Here is an 18,791-nt window from a genome sequence, read left to right on the forward strand (position 1 = left end):
TCAGGCTCAAAACTACCATCAGCAGCAGCAATCCAGTACCAAAACATAACTGACCATGTCCATACAGAACTCATGCTCAATTTTCTGCCTCTGGATCCCTGGTAGGCTTCCATAAACTGGAGTTAATATCAGGCTACTTGAACCCAATTAGGCAGTAAGTCAGTCTGGAAAACATGATGTGACGTATTCCAAAGGTCAAAGTTAAACCTGGCTTCCTGGGCAGCCTTGGCCGGGCACTGCCATGAAAGCTAGTCTCCATGCAGACGTCTACCAGAGTTTAACCAGTGAGGTGCTTAACCAGCATGGATATCAGCTTTTAAAAAGTCTCAGAGAGATGCCGGCGACGCGATGCCTTGCCTGGTTCACAGTCAACAGCCAGAGAAAGGCAGTTAGAAAAAATAAGACATCATTTACTTTTTAAAAAGCAACCCTTATTCCCTAATCTTTTCGGTTTAGGGTTACCTTTACTACTGTAGCTGCCTTCCCCTGGGCAAAAATAAAAGGGGGAGGGGCAGAGGAAAAGCAAGGGGGCCTCCCCTAGCAGCCAGCAGGGCGCTGCAACACCCACCTGAAACACCGAGCGCGACCTACCTTCCCGGAGAGCCCAGCCCCGGAGGGCGTTTCCCCAACGCATCAACTCGTCCCTCCCGGCTAAGCGGCTGCTGTCCTCGGCTTCAGTCAGGGCCGCTAGAGTCGCGTGCGCCCCCCCCAAAAGAAACCTCATGTTTAATTTCTCCCCCCACCCTCCTATCAGTTCCGCATAAAGAGCAAACACCAGGGCGATCCGTTCGTCTTTAGGGCCACATTGAACTACGTCTAAAACGCCTGCAGGAGGAAGGACGAAATACTGGCGAGAAGAGGGGCGGGGGAGGCAGGGAGCGCGCTGGGGGTGGGGGGAGCACTCGCCAGGAGGATCGTCGCCCTCCCGGAGCAACGGCCGCCGCAACGCTCCAGCAGAGCCTCAGGCCGTTGGCAAGGGGCGGGGACCCCCATCGGGGTCCAGAGCACAACTGGGGGTCCCCGGAGCCCGCTCCCCCTGCTGCCTCCACGTCCGGGGCCGTCGGGGCGATGGCGCAAGTCTGCGCCCCCCCCCCACCCAGGGACAACAGCCACGGTGACAAAATGGCAGCCCGGCGCCCGGCAGTCGTGCCACAGGCGAGCAGGGCCCCGGCGGCCGCCCCTGCCCCCCAGTAACGCCTCGGCGCCCTTCGGGCTCGGCCTCCGGCGGGCCTGGCCGTTACAAAAACAATAATAATAAATAAAACACCTCGAGCTCCAAACCAGCTCGGGAAGCCAAAAGGCCCGCCCGGAGGCCAGCCCGGCGCGCCCGCACCCCGACCCGCGCGCGCGAGGCCCGGCCGCCGGGTCGCCCGGCCGCCGGCCCGCGCCCCGCGCCGCATGGAGCCCGGCGCCCGCATTAGGAGCCCCGCGCTCGGCGCCGGCCGCGCCATGGGGGAGGGGAGGGGCGGGCCGCGCGAGACCCGGGAAACATGGCTGCTTGTCCTATTTCGGCGTCGCGGCGTGGCCACCAGCCCCCGGATCAGAGTTGGGAGAGGCTCCGAAGGTGGGTGTGTGGGGGCCCTGGGGGGAGCACGGCAGGGAGGGGTGCAGGGGGCGCTCTCCGGGAGCTATTTGTCTTAAGAACGTTTAAAAAACCGAGTTTCTCCTCCCTCACCCCTTTTGTCCCTCATTAGCTAGCTTTCTCCCCCTCCTCCGCAAACGGACAGAAAGTGCCCCCTCCACCCCCACCCGCGCCCCACCCCGCCTCAAGGTAGGGGGCAGGCGTGTGGGCCGGGAGACTCGAAGGCGAGGGGGCGTAAGCGTGAGAAATCGCTCCCAGTTCGGCGCGGTGCGCTCCCCTCCCCCAGCACACACTCGGGAAGTTTAAAGAGCCGGTTCGACCCGCTTTCGATCTCGCTCCCAGTTGGCCAGCAGCGGCGATAGGGTTGGCCGGGCGAACCGTGCCTCCTCACCCTCCCGCCGCGACCCCGGCCCCCTACTTGGCGCCCTTCCCCCTCCGCACGGGGGGCTTCCGGAAAGTACGCGGGAAGCCCGCGGCTCCGGCCCCCTCCCCCAACACCACACCCAGCCCCCCAATCCTCTGGCTCGGGGTCCAAGCTGGGATGAAACCGGCCAGAGAAAGGCAAACCGCCGGCAAATTGTTCGCGGAAACTCCAGCGTCCTCCGGCGGGCAACCCCTCCCCTCCCTCCGCCACCCCCTCCCCGCCCTGCGCGCCATAAGGCATTGCACGTCTACAGTCCACAGCTGCGTTATGATGGGGGGGGGCACAAAAAGGATCTTGTTTTCAAAAGTCTCACTCAGGTTTGGGGGAGGAAGTAGAGAAAAGAGGAAGCAAGGCCTGCCTACGCCAGGGATTCGGGTTTTAACGGGCTGGAGGGGCGACAGGTCAGCGCATAGTGCTACCCCAAACTCCCAACTCTGTGGAACCCTGGCCACCGGGGCTGGGGTGAGGGGTCCTCCCGCCCGCGCTCCGCTGGTCCCCCGAGGGGCCACAAGAGGAGTCAGCCAGCGTCTCCGCCCCAGACCCGGGGTCTCCTCCGCTGAGCCTCCAACTCACATAAAACAGTGTTTGAAAGCGAGAGGGAGACAAATAAAAACGGGCGTTCGAGTAACCCACCCTCACCTTTCCCCTCCTCGGGGGTAGGCTTTTGCCCGAGCCTCCCAGTTCCCATCGGTGTAAGTTTCCTCCGGCCGTACTCCCGCTACTGCCCAATCAATAACGGCGAGGGGAAGGCAAACTCCCATCCCGGAGCTGCGTGTCTGCTAAGCCCGCATAAATCTGGACCCAGCCAATACCCACCACAGGCACCAGCTCTGGGCAGCTCGCGTCCTGACAAAGTTTCCCGGGCCCATTTATTAACTGGGCGCCGAATGGCTGCCAAGGAGCCCACCCTAGAGAAAGACGGGCCGGGGGTCGGAGCCGGGGGTCGCCAGGGCTCAAAGGCTAGCATCTTAGGGAGGCCGGAAGGAGCAGGGGCGAGGGGGGACCGGGACGTAGCCTTTGGGTAACTTGCAGTAGCGATCGCGCGAGGTGGGAAGGCGCGGGGATTATCTGTGCCTTTGCACGTTCGAAAATCCCTCCCCCCGTCTTCCAATTTATCCTCCCTTCGGAAGGAAAGGAAGAAACATCAGCATCTGGCCCGAAGGTGGGGTGGAAAGAGTGAGGGAGAAAGAGGAGGAGAGGAAGGGAGGCAGAGAAAGGGAGGGAGGGAGAGAAAGGGCGCGTTCACGAACACTACAAAGTTACAAATATGGCTCCCCCGTCTCTCGCCTCATCACTGCAAAGAAATGAAGACGCACTTTAAACTCGAGCCATTCCCAACTCCACTGCAGCCCCCTCCCCACGCGCTCTCCCCAGGGGCCTCGGCCCACATTTATCAGAAACTAAACCGGACTCGCGAAGCCCAAAACTTATTGTGTGTGTGCGAGCGAGCGAGCGAGCGAGCGAGAGAGAAAGGGAGGGGGAAGGCGCGGGAGGGGGGCGGAAGGGGGGATTCATTTATAAAATATAAAACCCCCTTTTTTTGTTGTTAAATCCAGGAGGCAGCCCCTCTCCTCCTCCTCTCTTGTTAATCTTTCCCTCAGACGGAGTCACGGGAGCAGCGAGCTCAGAGGGTTATTTTGCCTCATTCTCTCCGACCCAAACGCGTGCGCCCGCTGGCCCCCGATGGGTGCACACTCTGGCACCCACACTCGCACACGCGGGAGCACACGCACAGGTAGTCACACACCAAGGGCAGCGGCGGCGGCAGCCGGAACATGCTCGGATGGCACTGCAACCCCCCAACCTTGCAATTCATTTGCAGTCCGACCCCCAAACCTACATCTCCCGGGCGCCCCCCTCAAAAAAAAGTGCCTCCCCCCAACGCACACACACACACACACACACACACACACACACACAAAGTAGGAGAATGGACCGACAGAGATATTTTTGGCAAATGCTCACATCAGAGGGCGTCCTGTTCCGCAGCTCTAAATGAATCCGTTTGTCCATGTCCATCTCTCGCGCTCTCTCTCTGCAGAGGCTCCCGCGCCGGCGGAATTCAATCAATAAACCCCGAACCCACGGCCGCGCGTTTTAGGACTTTGAAGGCTCAACCAGCTCCGCTCGGTTCTCGAGCCCCCAGCACCCGCGGCGCACACTAACCTGATCACCGTGGAGGCGGGATTGGCAGCCCGGAAGAGTGGCAGCAGCCTTAGCCAATCGCCGCCGAGGGTCTCCGGGCAACAGCGAATGGTGGCGGAGGCGGGGGGGAAGGGACCAATGGGCGGGCTGCGCAGCCGGCCAGGGAGGCTCAGCCATTTGGTTGTGGTGCCGGAGACGGACCCCTTTAGATTTCGGGGCGGCTGAGGAGCGCGGCGGCAGCTCGGCGGCTGAGCGAGGGGGGTGGGCGGAATGTAGGGGGAAGGGAAGGCGACTGTGCCTGGAGGGCCGAGCCGCCCGGCCTCGCCAGCCCGCCGCCGCCTCAGCGTTTGGCCGGGGGCGGGGCCGCAGGTGCGTTATACGAAAGGGAGGGGCGCGGCCGGAGGGGCCGGGGGTCGGGGTCCTCGCCGGGCCATGGGCTTCGTGGGGTTGCCCCGGGCCTGACCGCGCCGCACGACCGGGTTGTGGAAAGAGGCAGACGGCGAGAGGTCTGGGGGCCGCGGACTGCCGGGCGGGCGGGTGGATGAAAGGCCTGGAAAGAGGGGAGGGGTCAAGGGTGCGGTGGGGGGAGGGGCTGGTCATTTTCTGGGTCCAGCGGGCAGAGCTAGTGGAGCGTGGCTGCTGCCCCCCATCTCCTCTGCGGGTTCCCACCCCCGGGCTGCGGCTCACAGCCCGCGCGCCCTTTCGCCTCCCGCCTCGTCGTAGTCCAGCCGTGGCCATCGCAGCCCCTTGAATACATAAGTAAATAAAAAGCAAGATGCGTCCACTTCTGGATGACTTACCTTGCGGTCTCGACTCTCCCCAGGGCGAGGCATTTCAGTTTGCATGTCAGCTTGGAAGGAGTGATCACCAAGAGGCACCTGGGGTTTTGTTTAATCAATAAATGAGTGAAGACCATGGACTAAGAATTCATGCTGAATATATTGAATATTTTTAAAAATGGAAAGGGAAGGTGCTAGTAACTCCTGGCTTTCTGGACCGAACATAATTTATGGGCTTTATAGACCTTGTGAAAGAAAACGGCGCACAGTTTATTTTAATTGTCCACCTGAGTCATTTGGTTCAATCTGGGCTGCCAAAGAGGCTCTATTTGGAGCACTTTCTCCAAGTTTTACGGTTTGCTTGCTTTCGGTTTTTTGAATCACATTGGTTGTAAGAGACCTTAAAGCCTTAATTCCTACTTGGTTAACAACTTCTTATGGCCAGTTCTAGGACAGTGTTGTGTACTACGTTGGCTGCCTATGTCTGTTAACAAATCATGGGGATTGTTGTCAACAGGACAGATACATCTCCACACAACTGTTTTTCGATTCTTTTATTTCTACACGTCTACACTCTTCCTCATGCACCCCAAGGTAGTTCTTTTGCATACATTGTGTTTATTTTTCAGGGACATGGGTTCAAGGGAGAGATTAAACCAATATGTATGTTGCAAGTTTGAAATATTGTTACATAACACCAATACAGTTTCATTCTTGAGCATACAAAGTTTAGGAGGAAATAAAAAGTGACAGAATGTAAATAAAAGGCACATACAGAATGCTTACACTGGGGAAGAAAACTGTAGTAACTTTAATTTTGTAACCTGACGGATTGCAAATGTGAAATCCTGCAACTAAGCATTTTACTCAGTAAATTCTTCTTTCAGATAAAATATTAAGTGGAATTGGAAAAGTGATCATGTATACTCTGAGTAGCTGTGAAATGCAAAATAAAAATGGAAAGCCATTGTTTTATCTCATCTGCGTAAAAATAGTATGGGGTAATTTATTTGACTTGTTGCCTTAGCTGACATCAGTCTTCCTCAGTTTTGTTAATCTTATTGAGGTCAATTTGTGTAGCTGGAATTTATTCTTTTTAAAATTGGCTTAGTTATAAAACATACAGGGACCCCAAATTTCCTCTCTTTACCAGAGTCAGCTGTTATTTCTGGATATGGTATTTAAGGTTGTTTCAAAACAGAGCTCTTCATCAAACACATTTAGCCAATATGATGTCTAGAATCTATATAGCACAGGAGTCCTGAAGTTTATGTCCTCTCTGGTGGCAAATGCTCATCTTCAATTTCAAATTTTAACCACAACTAAGTCCACGCCGCTAGCAATGGGATATGGCACGGTACCTTTCCAAAGAAGTAATCCTTTAAAAGCCAACCAATCAACTGCAGAGATAGCCCCCATCCAGCTCTGCTAAAGGGAAGCAAATAGCTCATTTTATCGTACAAAGACTGGAGAAGATGACTTGGAAGCCCAAACCCCCCGTTAAAAAATGTACAGGAACAAATTAGAATGGAAAAAGTCATGACTTCATTACTACTCAAAATATTAAACTTAACGGTTGTTTTTAGATAACAGCTTTTGTACTGGTTTTAGAAAATCGAAAGAAGGCTTCACTGGATGTCAATCATTACGGAAGCTGAAATATCCAAAAAGTGTATTTAGCCAATTGAATACTTAACTTCCCATCTTTCCAACATACTTTGAAAGAAGAGATTTTTCTCTCACTTTCACAAATAGATTTCTTTGTAGTTTATTTCTCAGAAAATTTTAGTGATTTTGATTTTTGTTATTATCAAAAGGAAATAGGAATATAGTTCAGCCAAAGCTGAGCCATTTGCCCCAGGCTACTTAACCAAACATCCAAACAAACAACAACAACAAGCACTGCCCTTACAGTCCCTATTTTACAGAGTTGTTTCTTAAATTGCACTTCATTGCATATTATAGGAAATAAATGCCCTTGAATGGCTCTGAATATCAGACATATAGTAAGAAAAGAAGCCCCATATCAAGGAATATGGGCTGAATTTTGATGTGGAGTGGGAAGAGGATGAGTTCCTAACTCCTGAGTGATTCTACAATGGGAGTTAGGTTATGAAAGATGTAGAGTCTGTAACTTGCAGAACTGGATTTGATTCACACTGAGAAGAATAAATGAGATACAGTTCAAAGGTTTGAGCCCCTAGGGAGAAAGATGGCCTTCAAGTAAGGAGAGCTATCTTCCTGCCTTACAGAATATTTTCCTTCAAGAACCAATGCAAACAAATGAGCAGCCCATCTTATTCTTTAAGAGGTACGAGCAATGGGTGTCCTTAGCCTCTTGATACATTTTGGAAAACACTGTTTTATAAATAACCCACATTGATGTTGCTGCCATTTTAACTCATTTGCCCTTGTTTGGTCTCTAAAGATGGAGACCCTCTGGTTAGCATCCTTTTATGAGTCAAGTTGATGTATTCACAAGTTCAACTTTTTGTTCTTCAGCTTGAATCACATACACTGGAACCTGGCCATAGTACTTTTTCACCTACATCATGGTTCTGCTGCCTGGACCCCAAAAGACAATGATATGGAAAGACTCCAGCTTAATTATGTTCTCTTTTGTCTTTCTATATAAATAGCTTTTAGAAATGTAGATTATTCTTTTTTTCCTCTTGTTTTTTAAAAATGTAGATTGTTCTTTTGAAATTCATGGTAACAAATGTGAAGACTACTGCATTTTGATTTGAATAGCAAAGGCATGTTGAGGTCCAGGATTTAAAAAGTTAAACCATTCTTAATTCTTTTGCTTAATAAAGCATTGGATGATTTTATCTTTCAAATTATTGAATAGTTACCTTATCAATGCATTGGTCATGGAGAAAAAGCACTGTCGTTATGAAATATATAATGAAAATAGTCATTATATGTGATTTTTAAAATTAATAGTAAAAATCATAAAAGCAGCTTAAAGATAGCTTATAGATAGAAAAATACCTATCATCTATCTACACACTCGTTAGAAACTCACTAGAAATTTTGTGAGTCTGTTTCTTAGATATATTTATTAAGGGTAATTTGGGGGTAGCAATAAGAGGAAAGTTTGTATACCACTCACCAGGAAGAAAACCATAGCTATAATCTCTTATTTTTAGTATTAATTATGGCTATAAAGGAAAAAAAAATAGATGCCTTAAAGACAAATAATGGGTTAAGGAGCCATAGAATAAGACTGACTGAGGACAACCTAGGTTGAAAAAATAGAAATGCAATTAATTTAGAATCTCCTAATTCATTTTAATCTATCTGGGGTTGAAGTTTACCTCTATGAAGAAAAGAGTACTAAAGTCTATTAAGATGGAAGAGGTAGAGAATAGATTTTCTAAGAGCTTTTAATATATTTACTATCTGCAACTAGTGTTTATAAGTTTAAGCATGCCTGGTAAAACTGTCCTCTCAGACTGCCTACTTTGTAATGGCAGTTATTATTTGTACATATAAGTAATTATTTAAAAATGTATATTCTGCAATTCTTCTTAGAGATGAATTTAGTGCATTCTGAGAAATTAGTAATTTAAAAATTATTTCTAGTGGAAATATTAGGTCCTCAGGAGAGTCTACCTATAACCTGAACTTCCTCTGAAAATTCTGAATTCTAGCAACTTGAATATAAAAATTACACCCAATGCACTTGACCAAGTGAGTCATGTGAGGACTCTTACCCAGCAAAGGAACACTGTCCTCTGAAATCATTTTGTACGCCTTATTGTGTAAGAGAATTATATCACTTCTACGTATGTTTATTCAAAGGCAACTTGAGTAAGGGTGACAAATACTTTTCACTAGGCTGGACCAACTCATTATGTCTATATTCACGTTCATGTGCAGAAGCAAAGCTATAGATGAGGCAGAACAGCAGGTCAATAGCAAGCACGTTGATCACAATGTGGTAGCACTTTTTATAATAGCTAAAGAAAGAAACAAAGAATATATTCATATACCCAGGAAAAAAGTCTAGGAGAGTATGCACCAGAAAATGTTAAAAAAAATTTTTTTACAAAGGTTCTCTGTGGGTGATGAGGTTACACTGTTTTTTGTTTTTGTCTATATTTTCTAAGTTTTTCAGTTGATAAATAATTTTTGCAATAAGAAAAAGTTATTTTAATGGAAAATACAGGTGTAACAGATTTGGGGGATGTTTGTGCTAGTAGGATTTCTTAGTTGCAGACAATGGAAACTTTCCCTGACTGATACAAGCAGTAGGCAATTTCTTATAAGGCTGTTACAAACCAAAGAACAAGGTACAGGAAAAGAGCAGGAAGTGGGAAGCTGGGCAGCCTGGAGCAGCCAAGATGGTACTCCAGGTATAGTCTACAGAAGACTCCCATACCTTGGAAGTCATCTCTAGGCTGTGGACTCTGCACCCCTCCATTGCTGGGAATGATCGATCTTTCAGGAGCCTTCATTTTTGTGTCACTCCCTCAAGCTTCAGAGCCCTTGGCAGGAATATTTGCAGATGCCCCAGCTGTCAGGGGAAAAGATTATCTGAGCCCTTTAGCTCCTACAGTGGGGTGTGTGACCCTGCCTCCCATCTATTTTAGGATTCTGCCCAAAGAGTATTCTGATGCTAGGTGACCAAAAGCAAAATCCACTAAAGTGTTCTGATTAAACCATACTCTGAAGTTTTCCTAATGATCCAAATTAGCCTTGTCTGAGCTCCTCCCCTGCTCCCTGCTATTTACGAGGAAGAGACTTGCTGTAGTCTGAATGTTTGTGTACCTCCCCCTACAGTTCATATGTTGAAATCCTAATCCTCAAAGTGTTGAGTTTAGGAGGCGGGGCCTTCTCCTTCAGGAGGTGACTAAATCTTTAGCCCTCATGATTGAGATTTGTGCCCTTATTAAAGAGGCCCCACAGAGCTCCCTAGCCTTTCTGCCATGTGAGGACACAGCGAGAAGTCTACAACCTGGAAGACAGCCTTCACCCAACCATGCCGGCACCTGACCTCGGACTCCCAGCCTCCAGAACTGTGAGAAATAAATGTTTCTTTTAATTTGTAAACCACCCAACCTGTGGTATTTTGTTGTAGGAACCCAAACATACTAAGACAAGACTGCATCACCTATCTAGGATCAACCTAAAACAGAGCTAATATCCGAACTCTTTGATTTCCTTTCAAATGCTTCCCTCTCCAGACCCTAGGCCAGAAGAAACAATGTACTATTGTTGATGTCAATGAAATACTTAACAAATCCGAGCTGGTAATAACTTTGACTTTGAGAAGAAGGATGCCCAGTAGAGATAATTGATTTTACATTACAAGGAATTTAGTCCTAAGGGTTATGCTAAAGATGAGAATAACCTACAAGTCATTTGTCATGAATAAATGCAAAGATCTCTGGATATCTTGTGGTATAAGATCTTGAGTAGTGATATATTACTGCTGATGGGTTTCTATCTGCTGCTGTGAGCGTATTTTCAGGCTCAGGTGCAGAACTAAGCTGAGGGGTATGAGATTTGTAGTAAAAATTTATTGGAAGTAGGCAAGCGGTCATAGACTAAGTAAGGGTTCACAATAGGATGCAGTCACTTTAAGGACAATTCTGAAGAAAAAATGCTGATGGTGAAAGAAATGCAAAAACCACAAACACATCAAAGAGGTTCATATTCCTGGGAACAAAAAGGAAGGTCGGAAAGGATCTGCTTATAGAAAACATATTAATCTTGGGACGCTGTCCTTTTGCCTCTTGCCCCCCATTATTTCAGGTCACTTAGCTTAGATTCCTTTTCAGCTGGAAAAAGCAAATGATACCCTTGCAAGGACTCTGCACAACATTATAGGAATTCAGCTGTTTTATTTTTACAACTATTAAAGCATGGTTTAACTGTTACATGAATAGCAGTTCCTTATAAATGGCAGTAACTTCTCTCCAGAGATGCAGTGCTCAAGATTCTGTTCATTGACATACAAAATGCTCTTCATGATCAAGTGTCTTACTTATTAGAATTTAACTCTTTCTCAGACGATTTAATACAAACCGTGGCAGACAGCTGATTATTCGACAAAATCCATTTCCTCTTCTTCCCAGACACAAAGCTTGACTATGCTTTCCAGCTGCCCTTGTCATTAAATTGGGCCATATGACTGAGTTCTAGCCAGGGGAGTGTGAGTAGAAGTAATGTTTGCCACTTGGAGGGCTGAAATCTTGAATTCATGCTGACTGAGATGGAAGTGACAGAGTGACCTTAGGTGCCATGTGTTGTTCATGAAGGTGGAACCCCCATCTGCCTGGGTCTCTATGGAGAGCTGTTCTACCAACCTGTTCACTTGCTCATCAAGAGACAAAGTGTGACCAAGATAGAAACTTTTAGATACTGTACCGTTACATGTTTGTTTATTTGTTACTGCAGCCTAGGCTAACCAATACACTAATAAAACTTTTTTCAGTCTTAGTTTTTGATTCATTTATGATTTTGTAGATCAATTGTAAATTTTAAATATTTATCATTATATTTGCAATATATCTTTGAATTAGAGGTTCTAAAGCACCATTAAACAGAAATAAAAGAGTTATACTGTTGACTCTTGAACAGCGTGGGTTTGAACTGTGCGGGTCCACTAATATGTGGATTTAAAAAAATAAATACAGTAGAATACAATACCACGTTGGTTGAATCAATGGATGCAGACTGAAGGTTACAGAGGGCTGACTCTGGGCCTTGAGCATCCACAGATTTTGGTATCCACAGTGGGTCTTGGAACCAATCCCCCATTGATACCGAGGGACGATTGTATTAACAAGTACTTAATGAAAAGATCATTGTAAGGGAGTCTATATAAATGACATGCAAATATATCTTTCCCCCCCAAATTTAGTGCTTGGCTCATAGTAGGTATAAAATAAATATCTTTTCTCAACAATAACTTAACCTCCCTCCCAAGCTCCAGACTGATTTCAGTTGCCCAAGGGACATTTTTCAACAGTTTCCTACAGGAACATCCGCAGAACATTTCCACAACTAAAATGATCTTCCCTGTCAACCTCTGCCTACTCTGCCTCTACCAAAATACCATCATGCTCCCCACTCTCCTGTTTTTATCAAGGGCACCCTTCGAATTGTCCTCTGTTGACTCACATAGCCAAATGGTTGCTTCATCTTCTAAGTTTTATTTCCCAAATATCTTTCCTCCTTTAGCACACTTTCTCCACTCTATCCAAGAGTACTCAACCAGCTCTAATTGACCCTATGTAACAGTAGCTCCCAGGCTTCTAGTTTTCTGGCCAATAACATTGCAAAAAAAAAAAAAAAGTGTTTTAGGGACCAACATATGATTGCAAACTTTTAATTTGGCCAAATAACATTATTTTGAAAAAATTTTTTATGGCTGAATAACATTCATATAAAAATATATATCACATTTATATATATCCTATATATATCACATTTTATTTATCCATTCATCCATTGACACTTTGTTTCTATGTCTTGTCTATTGTAAATAATGCTGCAATGAACATGGGCATTTATCATATATTTTCTATAGACTATTTTTAAAATAGTAAGGTAGAGAGGGCTCATTTCAGAAAATAGGAAAGCCTTTTACCTTAAATAAATTAAATTTTATGCAAACCATGACATTCTCCAAGATTTTCTACTCAGGTAGTTAGAAACTCTTCGGTGGACCAGCATTGGTCCTGAGGTCCTGATATCCTCTCATAGCTAGATGAATATTTCTGAGCTCCAGTCACAGTGTTCCTTTGATCAACAGTAGCCTCTTTGGTTCCAGGTGGCCTACCCCCCAACAAACTGGCATTTAATCTCCCAAAAAGAAGACCCCACACTACCTTCCCATTATTATCTCTAATTTCCAGACAAATCAGACCATCTGCTATTCCCTTCTTTTCTATCTTTGATGTGATTCTCCCAGCTTATATACCCTTTCCTTTTTATCCTCATCAGTCAAAATTCTACCCAAAATTTAAGATCAATTTTGATGGCACTGCATCACGAAACCTTTTATGATCCACCTAAACAAATAAGATCTTTCCTCTCCTTGAACTTTCATAACACTGTAAAGGGTATCAAGGGACCACTTACTTCCATGTACTATGTTTATTTACCCCTCCCACAATAAATTCTTTTTTTTTTCACAATAAATTCTTGAAGGTAAGAATAATGTTTGACACATTTTTGTTACCCCTGCATTATATATACATATATATAAAATGTATACGTGTGTGTATATATATATATATATATATATATATATATATATATATATATATATATATATACACATACACTAAATAAATGCTTTGAGAATAGTGGGCACTCTACTTTTAAAAGTTCTTTTGTCCAGCAATCCCACTCCTGGGCATATATCCAGAGAAAACCATAATTTGAAAAGATACATATGCACTCCAATGTTCATTGCGGCACTATTTACAATAGCCAAGACATGGAAGCAGCCTAAATGTCCACCAACAGATGAATGGATAAAGAAGATGTGGTACATATATACAATGGAATAGTACTCAGCCATAAAAAAGAATGAAATAATGCCATTTGCAGCAACATGAATGGACCTAGAGATTATCATACTAAGTGAAGTAAGTCAGACAGAGAAAGACAAATATCATATGATACCACTTATATGTGGAATCTTAAAAAAATGATACAAATGAACTTATTTACAAAACAGAAACAGACAGACACAGAAAACATACTTATAGTTACCAATGGGGAAATGGGGGGAAAAAAAGTTCCTTTGAAACATTTAAATAACTTTGATCTTCAATGTCACATAAATAGCAATAGGGTATTGGGGAAACAGGGATTGCTAAGTAACTTCTTTATTCTTTCTAACATGAGGGAAACAAAAATAAATTCATGTTTCTATGACCATAACACAGAAGCTTGTCTACTATAAAAATACTATTTTCGACTCCTACTCAGGAATTGTCTTTTATTTTAGGCTCCTACCCAGGGATTGAATCGTCTTAAAAGACAACTTGTTGGAGAGATGGGAATTACAGAGCTCCCTAACTCTAATCTAATTTTGTGTCTATGCCAGTTTTAGTGAAGGTACACAATATTTATTCCTTTGGGTTTTACATTCATCATGAAGCAAGACAACAAAGCTCAAAGATCTGAAACCATAAAATTTCTAGAAGAAAACATAGGGGGTAAATTCCTTGACATTGGTCTTGGCAGTGATTTTTGAATATGATACCAAAAGCGAAGGCAACAAAATTAAAAGTAAACAGGTGAGACTACATCAAATTAAAAAGCTTCTGCACAGCAAAGGAAACTATCAACAAAAGGAAAAAGCAAACTATAGAATGGGAGAAAATATCTGCAAATCGTGTATCTGATAAGAGGTGGTTAATATTCAAAATGTATAAACAACAACTCCATAACAACAACAACAACAACAAAAAGAATCCAATTTAAAAATGGATAGAGGAACTGAACAGACATTTTTCCTAAAGAAGACATACAAATGGCCAACAGGTACCTGAAAAGGTGCTCAACATCACTAATCATCAGGGAAATGCAAATCAAAACCTCAATGACCTATCACTTCACACCTGTTAGAATGTCTTTTATCAGAGATACAAGCGATAACAGGTGTTGTCAAGGATTTGGAGAAGAGGTAACCCTTGTGCACTGCTGGTGGGGATGAACATTGGTGTACCCACTATGGAAAACATGGAGTTTCCTTAAAAGATTAAAAATAGAACTATCATTTGATCCAGCAATTCCACTTCTGGGTATACAGCTGAAGGAAAAAAAAAATCACTATCTAGAGAAGATATCTGCACCTTCATGTTCATTGCAGCATTATTTACAATAGCCAAGATATGGAAACAACCTAAGTATGCACTGATGGATGAATGAATAAAGAAAATGTGAGATATAAAAAAAGAAGGAAATTCTGCCATTTGCAACAACATGGATTGACCTTGAGGGCATTATCCTAAATGAGAAGTCAGAGAAATACAAATACCATATGATCTCACTTATATGTGGAATCTTAAAAAACTGAACTCAAAGGTACAGAGAACAGATTGATGTTGCCATAGGTGGGGGATGTGGGGAGGGGAAAATGGGTAAAGGTAGTTAAAAGGTACAAATTTCCAGTTATAAGATAAATAAGTTCTGGGGATGTAATGTACAGCATGGTGACTAAAGTTGATAATACTGTATTGTACATTTGAAAGTTGCTAAGCGAGTAGGTCTTAAAAGTTCTCATAACAGGAAAAAAAATAACTATTTGTGGTGATGGATGTTAGCTAACCTTATTGTGGTAATCATTTTGCAATATATACATATATCAAAGCGTCATGTTCTATACCTAAAACTAAGGAAATCTGAGCACTTATACTACTGTGTCCTATCTTTGAGCTAAGAAATCTAACTTTTTGTCTGTAATGCTCTATAAATATGAAAATCAATATGCAAATGCTTTAGTTTCACTCCAATTATATGAATAGAAAATTTAGCAAAGATTAGAATGAGCATATTTTATTAAGCTCTTAATTGTTTTAAGGGAGGCATGAAAATAAAGGACAGAACCCTATAAAAACATAGGACTTTCAATTTGGAATTTAAATTTGAGTGGGAGCATTTGGTAAGAGGATCTTTATGCTTAGCCTTGCTCTACAGCTAGAGATGAGAAAAACATAATGGTTGCTTAAATTCATTCCTTTTAAAAAATGAATCTCTTGATTTCCAGCTCTGGTTGTGATTGAGTACCTGACATTGGACTCACCTTCCTGCTGTAAACAACAATAAAAGCTAGATAAATTGTGTAAAACAATGATCGAAGGCACTGGACAGCAACCAAGGCAGAAAAGGGAAGCACATGAGGTCAGCTTCATGTTTATCCCAGTATAGGGATATACAGCCCAAGCAGAGAATAGGAGTGTCTCTGGGCAGAGGAAACAGAGATCAAAGTTCAGACCTGCTAACCCAGCTGGGTTTGAAGGGCAAGGTGCCTTAGAGAAGGGAGCTGCAGAGAAGAAGCCCTCCAAAACTGCATAAAAATTTCCCTCAGGTACTTGGTCCACTGTTGAGATGTGAATGAGCAGGGCAAGACTCCAGGAGACCTAGCAGAGGACAATTTCTGGGAAACTGAGCGCTGAACAGAGATTTCAGAGGTTTCACAATATGGGGAGACATGAGAGGTTAGGCCCAGCCTAATGGAGAATGTATAAACCTTCACAAATACTTACGCATTAATTGAGACCCCACATCCTAGGGTTAAGGACCATGAACTAGCAGGGTTACCAATAGGAGTAAGGACTAGATTTAAATAGACACTTGTTGCCAGAACAAGATTCAAACTCAGAGCCTCTTCACTGTATTAACCACTGCACCAGTGGATACACACACACACACACACACACACACACACACACACACACACACAACCAACCACTGGACATGCAGAGGAAAAAGAAAAAACAACCAAATCATCATGAGATAAAGTAGTAAAAGAAGCAGACCCAGAGATGATTCATATATTAGAGTTATCACTTAAAAATGTCAAAATAACTATACTTAGTATGTTAAAGAAATTGGAGGAAAATGGAGACAAAATGGATAAAAAGAGTGCTTCAGTAGAGAATTTAAATCTAGAATAGGAATCAAATGGGCATTTTAGAAATGCAAGTTGAAATATCTGCAATTAAGAACTAGTTGAATGGTTACAGTATGAGTCTAGATTCAAAGATAGTCATATAAAGTATTTACACTGAACACAGAAGGAAAAAATACTGAAAAAGAACAAAGTATGAGACAGATTTGGGTCACAGGCTAAAGGTTTAACATACATGTAATTGGAGTCCCAAAAGGAGAGAAGAGAGAGACAGGACATATGTGATATTTGAAGATTGATGCCTGAGAATTTTCCTAATCTAAGGAATGATAAATGACACACATTCAAAAAGCTTCACAAACACCGAGCAGGATAATAAAAGAAAACCACACTTAAGGACACCATAATCAAACTTCTGAAAAGTTAAGTTAAAAAGAAAATCTTTAAAGTGGCCAGAAAAAAAGCCACACTATCTCCTGAGGAAACTATTATAAAAATAGTAGTTGATATCTTAACAAAAATCTATGGATGCTGAAAGACAATGAAATAACATCTTTAAACTGCTAAAAGGTAAAACAAACAAACAACAAAAAACACAAAAAAACCCTGTCAAACTAGAATTCCATACCAAAAAGAAAAGGAAAAAAAAACCTTCAAATATGAGAGTTTAAAAAAATATTCTCAGATAAATAAGAGCTGCAAAATTGTATCCCTAGCAGGCTTACATGACTAAATAAATAAATCTTAAAAGTACTTATTCAGGCTAAAGGGAAGTGATCCTACATCAGCATACTCAGTAAATATAAAAGACTATTGACTATTAACAATAATAACAAATACTTGTGGGGTTTATAACACAGGTAGGGAATAAAATACATAAAATCAATAAAAATATGTGTGTGGGGATAAATGGAGATAAACTGTAGTAAGATTCTTGCATTATTTGTGACAATGATAGGTACACTGTAATGAGAATACACTTTTTAAATTCTAGGATTAAGTGCTGAAAGATTGACAGTAAAAGGGAAACAAAAAAGATAAAATGGAATATTAAAATACCTGATTAATAAAAAGAAGGCATGAAGGGAGGAAGAAAAGAACAGATGGGAAAAATAGAAAACAAATAGCAAGATAGTAGACTTAACCCCAACTTAATTATGTCATAATAGAGCAAGTGTAAGTGTAAAGAACAAAACACCCTATAAAAACATAGGTTGGTAGGAGATTTTTTAAAAAAGACTCAATTATGTGCTGCTTACACAAGACATGCCAAAATACACCAAAGTATGAAAACACAAATAAGTTTTGTGTGAAAAGACAAATCAAATATGTCATTTAAACAACTAACCAAAGAAAGTAAGTATGATTTCATTAATATAATCATATGTAATCAAATAATCATAGAAAGCTGAAAACTTTAAGCCAAGAAGCTATTACTTGAAATAAAGAAATTCCATACTGATAAGAGTTAATTCAACAAGAAGCAACAACAGTGCACCTAAGAATATAACTATAAAATGCATAAAGCAGCGATTGACAGAGTAAAAGGATAGACAAATCCATGATCATATTTGGAGAATTCAACACAGAATGATCAGAAAAGTTAAAAATGGAATATCTAAGCAATACTATCAACCAATTTTACCTGATTAGTATTTATAGAATACTATACCCCAAAAGTACAGAATATACATTCTTTTCAAGTACAAGTAACACTTATCAAATAAAACATACTTCAGTCCATAAAGCAAGTTTCAGCAAATTTCAAAGGCTTAAAACCATGCAGTGTATTATTTCTGACCACAATAGAATTAAATTAGTACACACTAACAGAACTGTAAGTTAAAAAATGCCAAGTATTTAGAAATTAAGGGGAAAACTTCAAAAATAAACTTTGGATCAAAGCAGTCATTACAATGGAAATTATAAAGTAATCTGAGCATTAGCTTAGATTATAATGGAAATGCAACCTATCAAAATTAGTGAGATGCAGTTAAAATAATATGTTAAATAAATTTATAGATTGAAATATATATATTAGAAAAGAAGAATAGTGTAAATCAATGACCTAAGCTCCCAATGCAAGATGTTAGAAAAAGAACTTTTAAAAAATCCAAAGCAGGCAGAAAGAAGGAAATAATAAAAATAAGGGCAGAAATCAAAATAGAATATACACCTATATAGAGTATATCCGTATAGTCAAAATTTGTTTTCTAGGGAAAAAAAAAAACAACCCTAGCAAGACTGAATAAGAAAATA

At 42.6% G+C, this 18,791-nt stretch overlaps 2 protein-coding genes across 5 annotated transcripts in view; one reads left to right on the plus strand and one right to left on the minus strand.

Moving 5' to 3' along the window:
* The window catches only part of ANP32A (acidic nuclear phosphoprotein 32 family member A), a 41,278-nt gene extending 35,275 nt beyond the window's left edge, over positions 1-6,003 (minus strand). Inside the window, exon 1 of one of the 3 annotated variants that reach the window (XR_014258919.1) lies at positions 4,173-6,003. Coding sequence is in view for 2 of the 3 variants with exons in the window: in XM_082447255.1 (XP_082303381.1) it covers positions 4,173-4,889 (717 nt within the window). In the remaining variant the exon portion in view is untranslated. Of the gene's footprint in view, positions 1-3,971; positions 4,103-4,172 lie in introns of those variants that run through there. The other 2 variants (XM_082447255.1, XM_082447256.1) reach the window with 2 other exon arrangements.
* Positions 1,406-18,791, plus strand: part of SPESP1 (sperm equatorial segment protein 1) — a 166,183-nt gene continuing 148,797 nt past the window's right edge. Inside the window, exons 1-2 of one of the 2 annotated variants that reach the window (XR_014259131.1) lie at positions 1,406-1,564; positions 4,048-4,185. The gene's annotated coding sequence lies outside the window, so the exon portion shown is untranslated. Of the gene's footprint in view, positions 1,565-4,047; positions 4,186-18,791 lie in introns of those variants that run through there. The other variant, XM_082447979.1, reaches the window with a different exon arrangement.

This window comes from Balaenoptera physalus, assembly GCF_965194825.1.
Source record: "Balaenoptera physalus genome assembly, chromosome: 2".
NCBI lineage: Eukaryota > Metazoa > Chordata > Mammalia > Artiodactyla > Balaenopteridae > Balaenoptera > Balaenoptera physalus.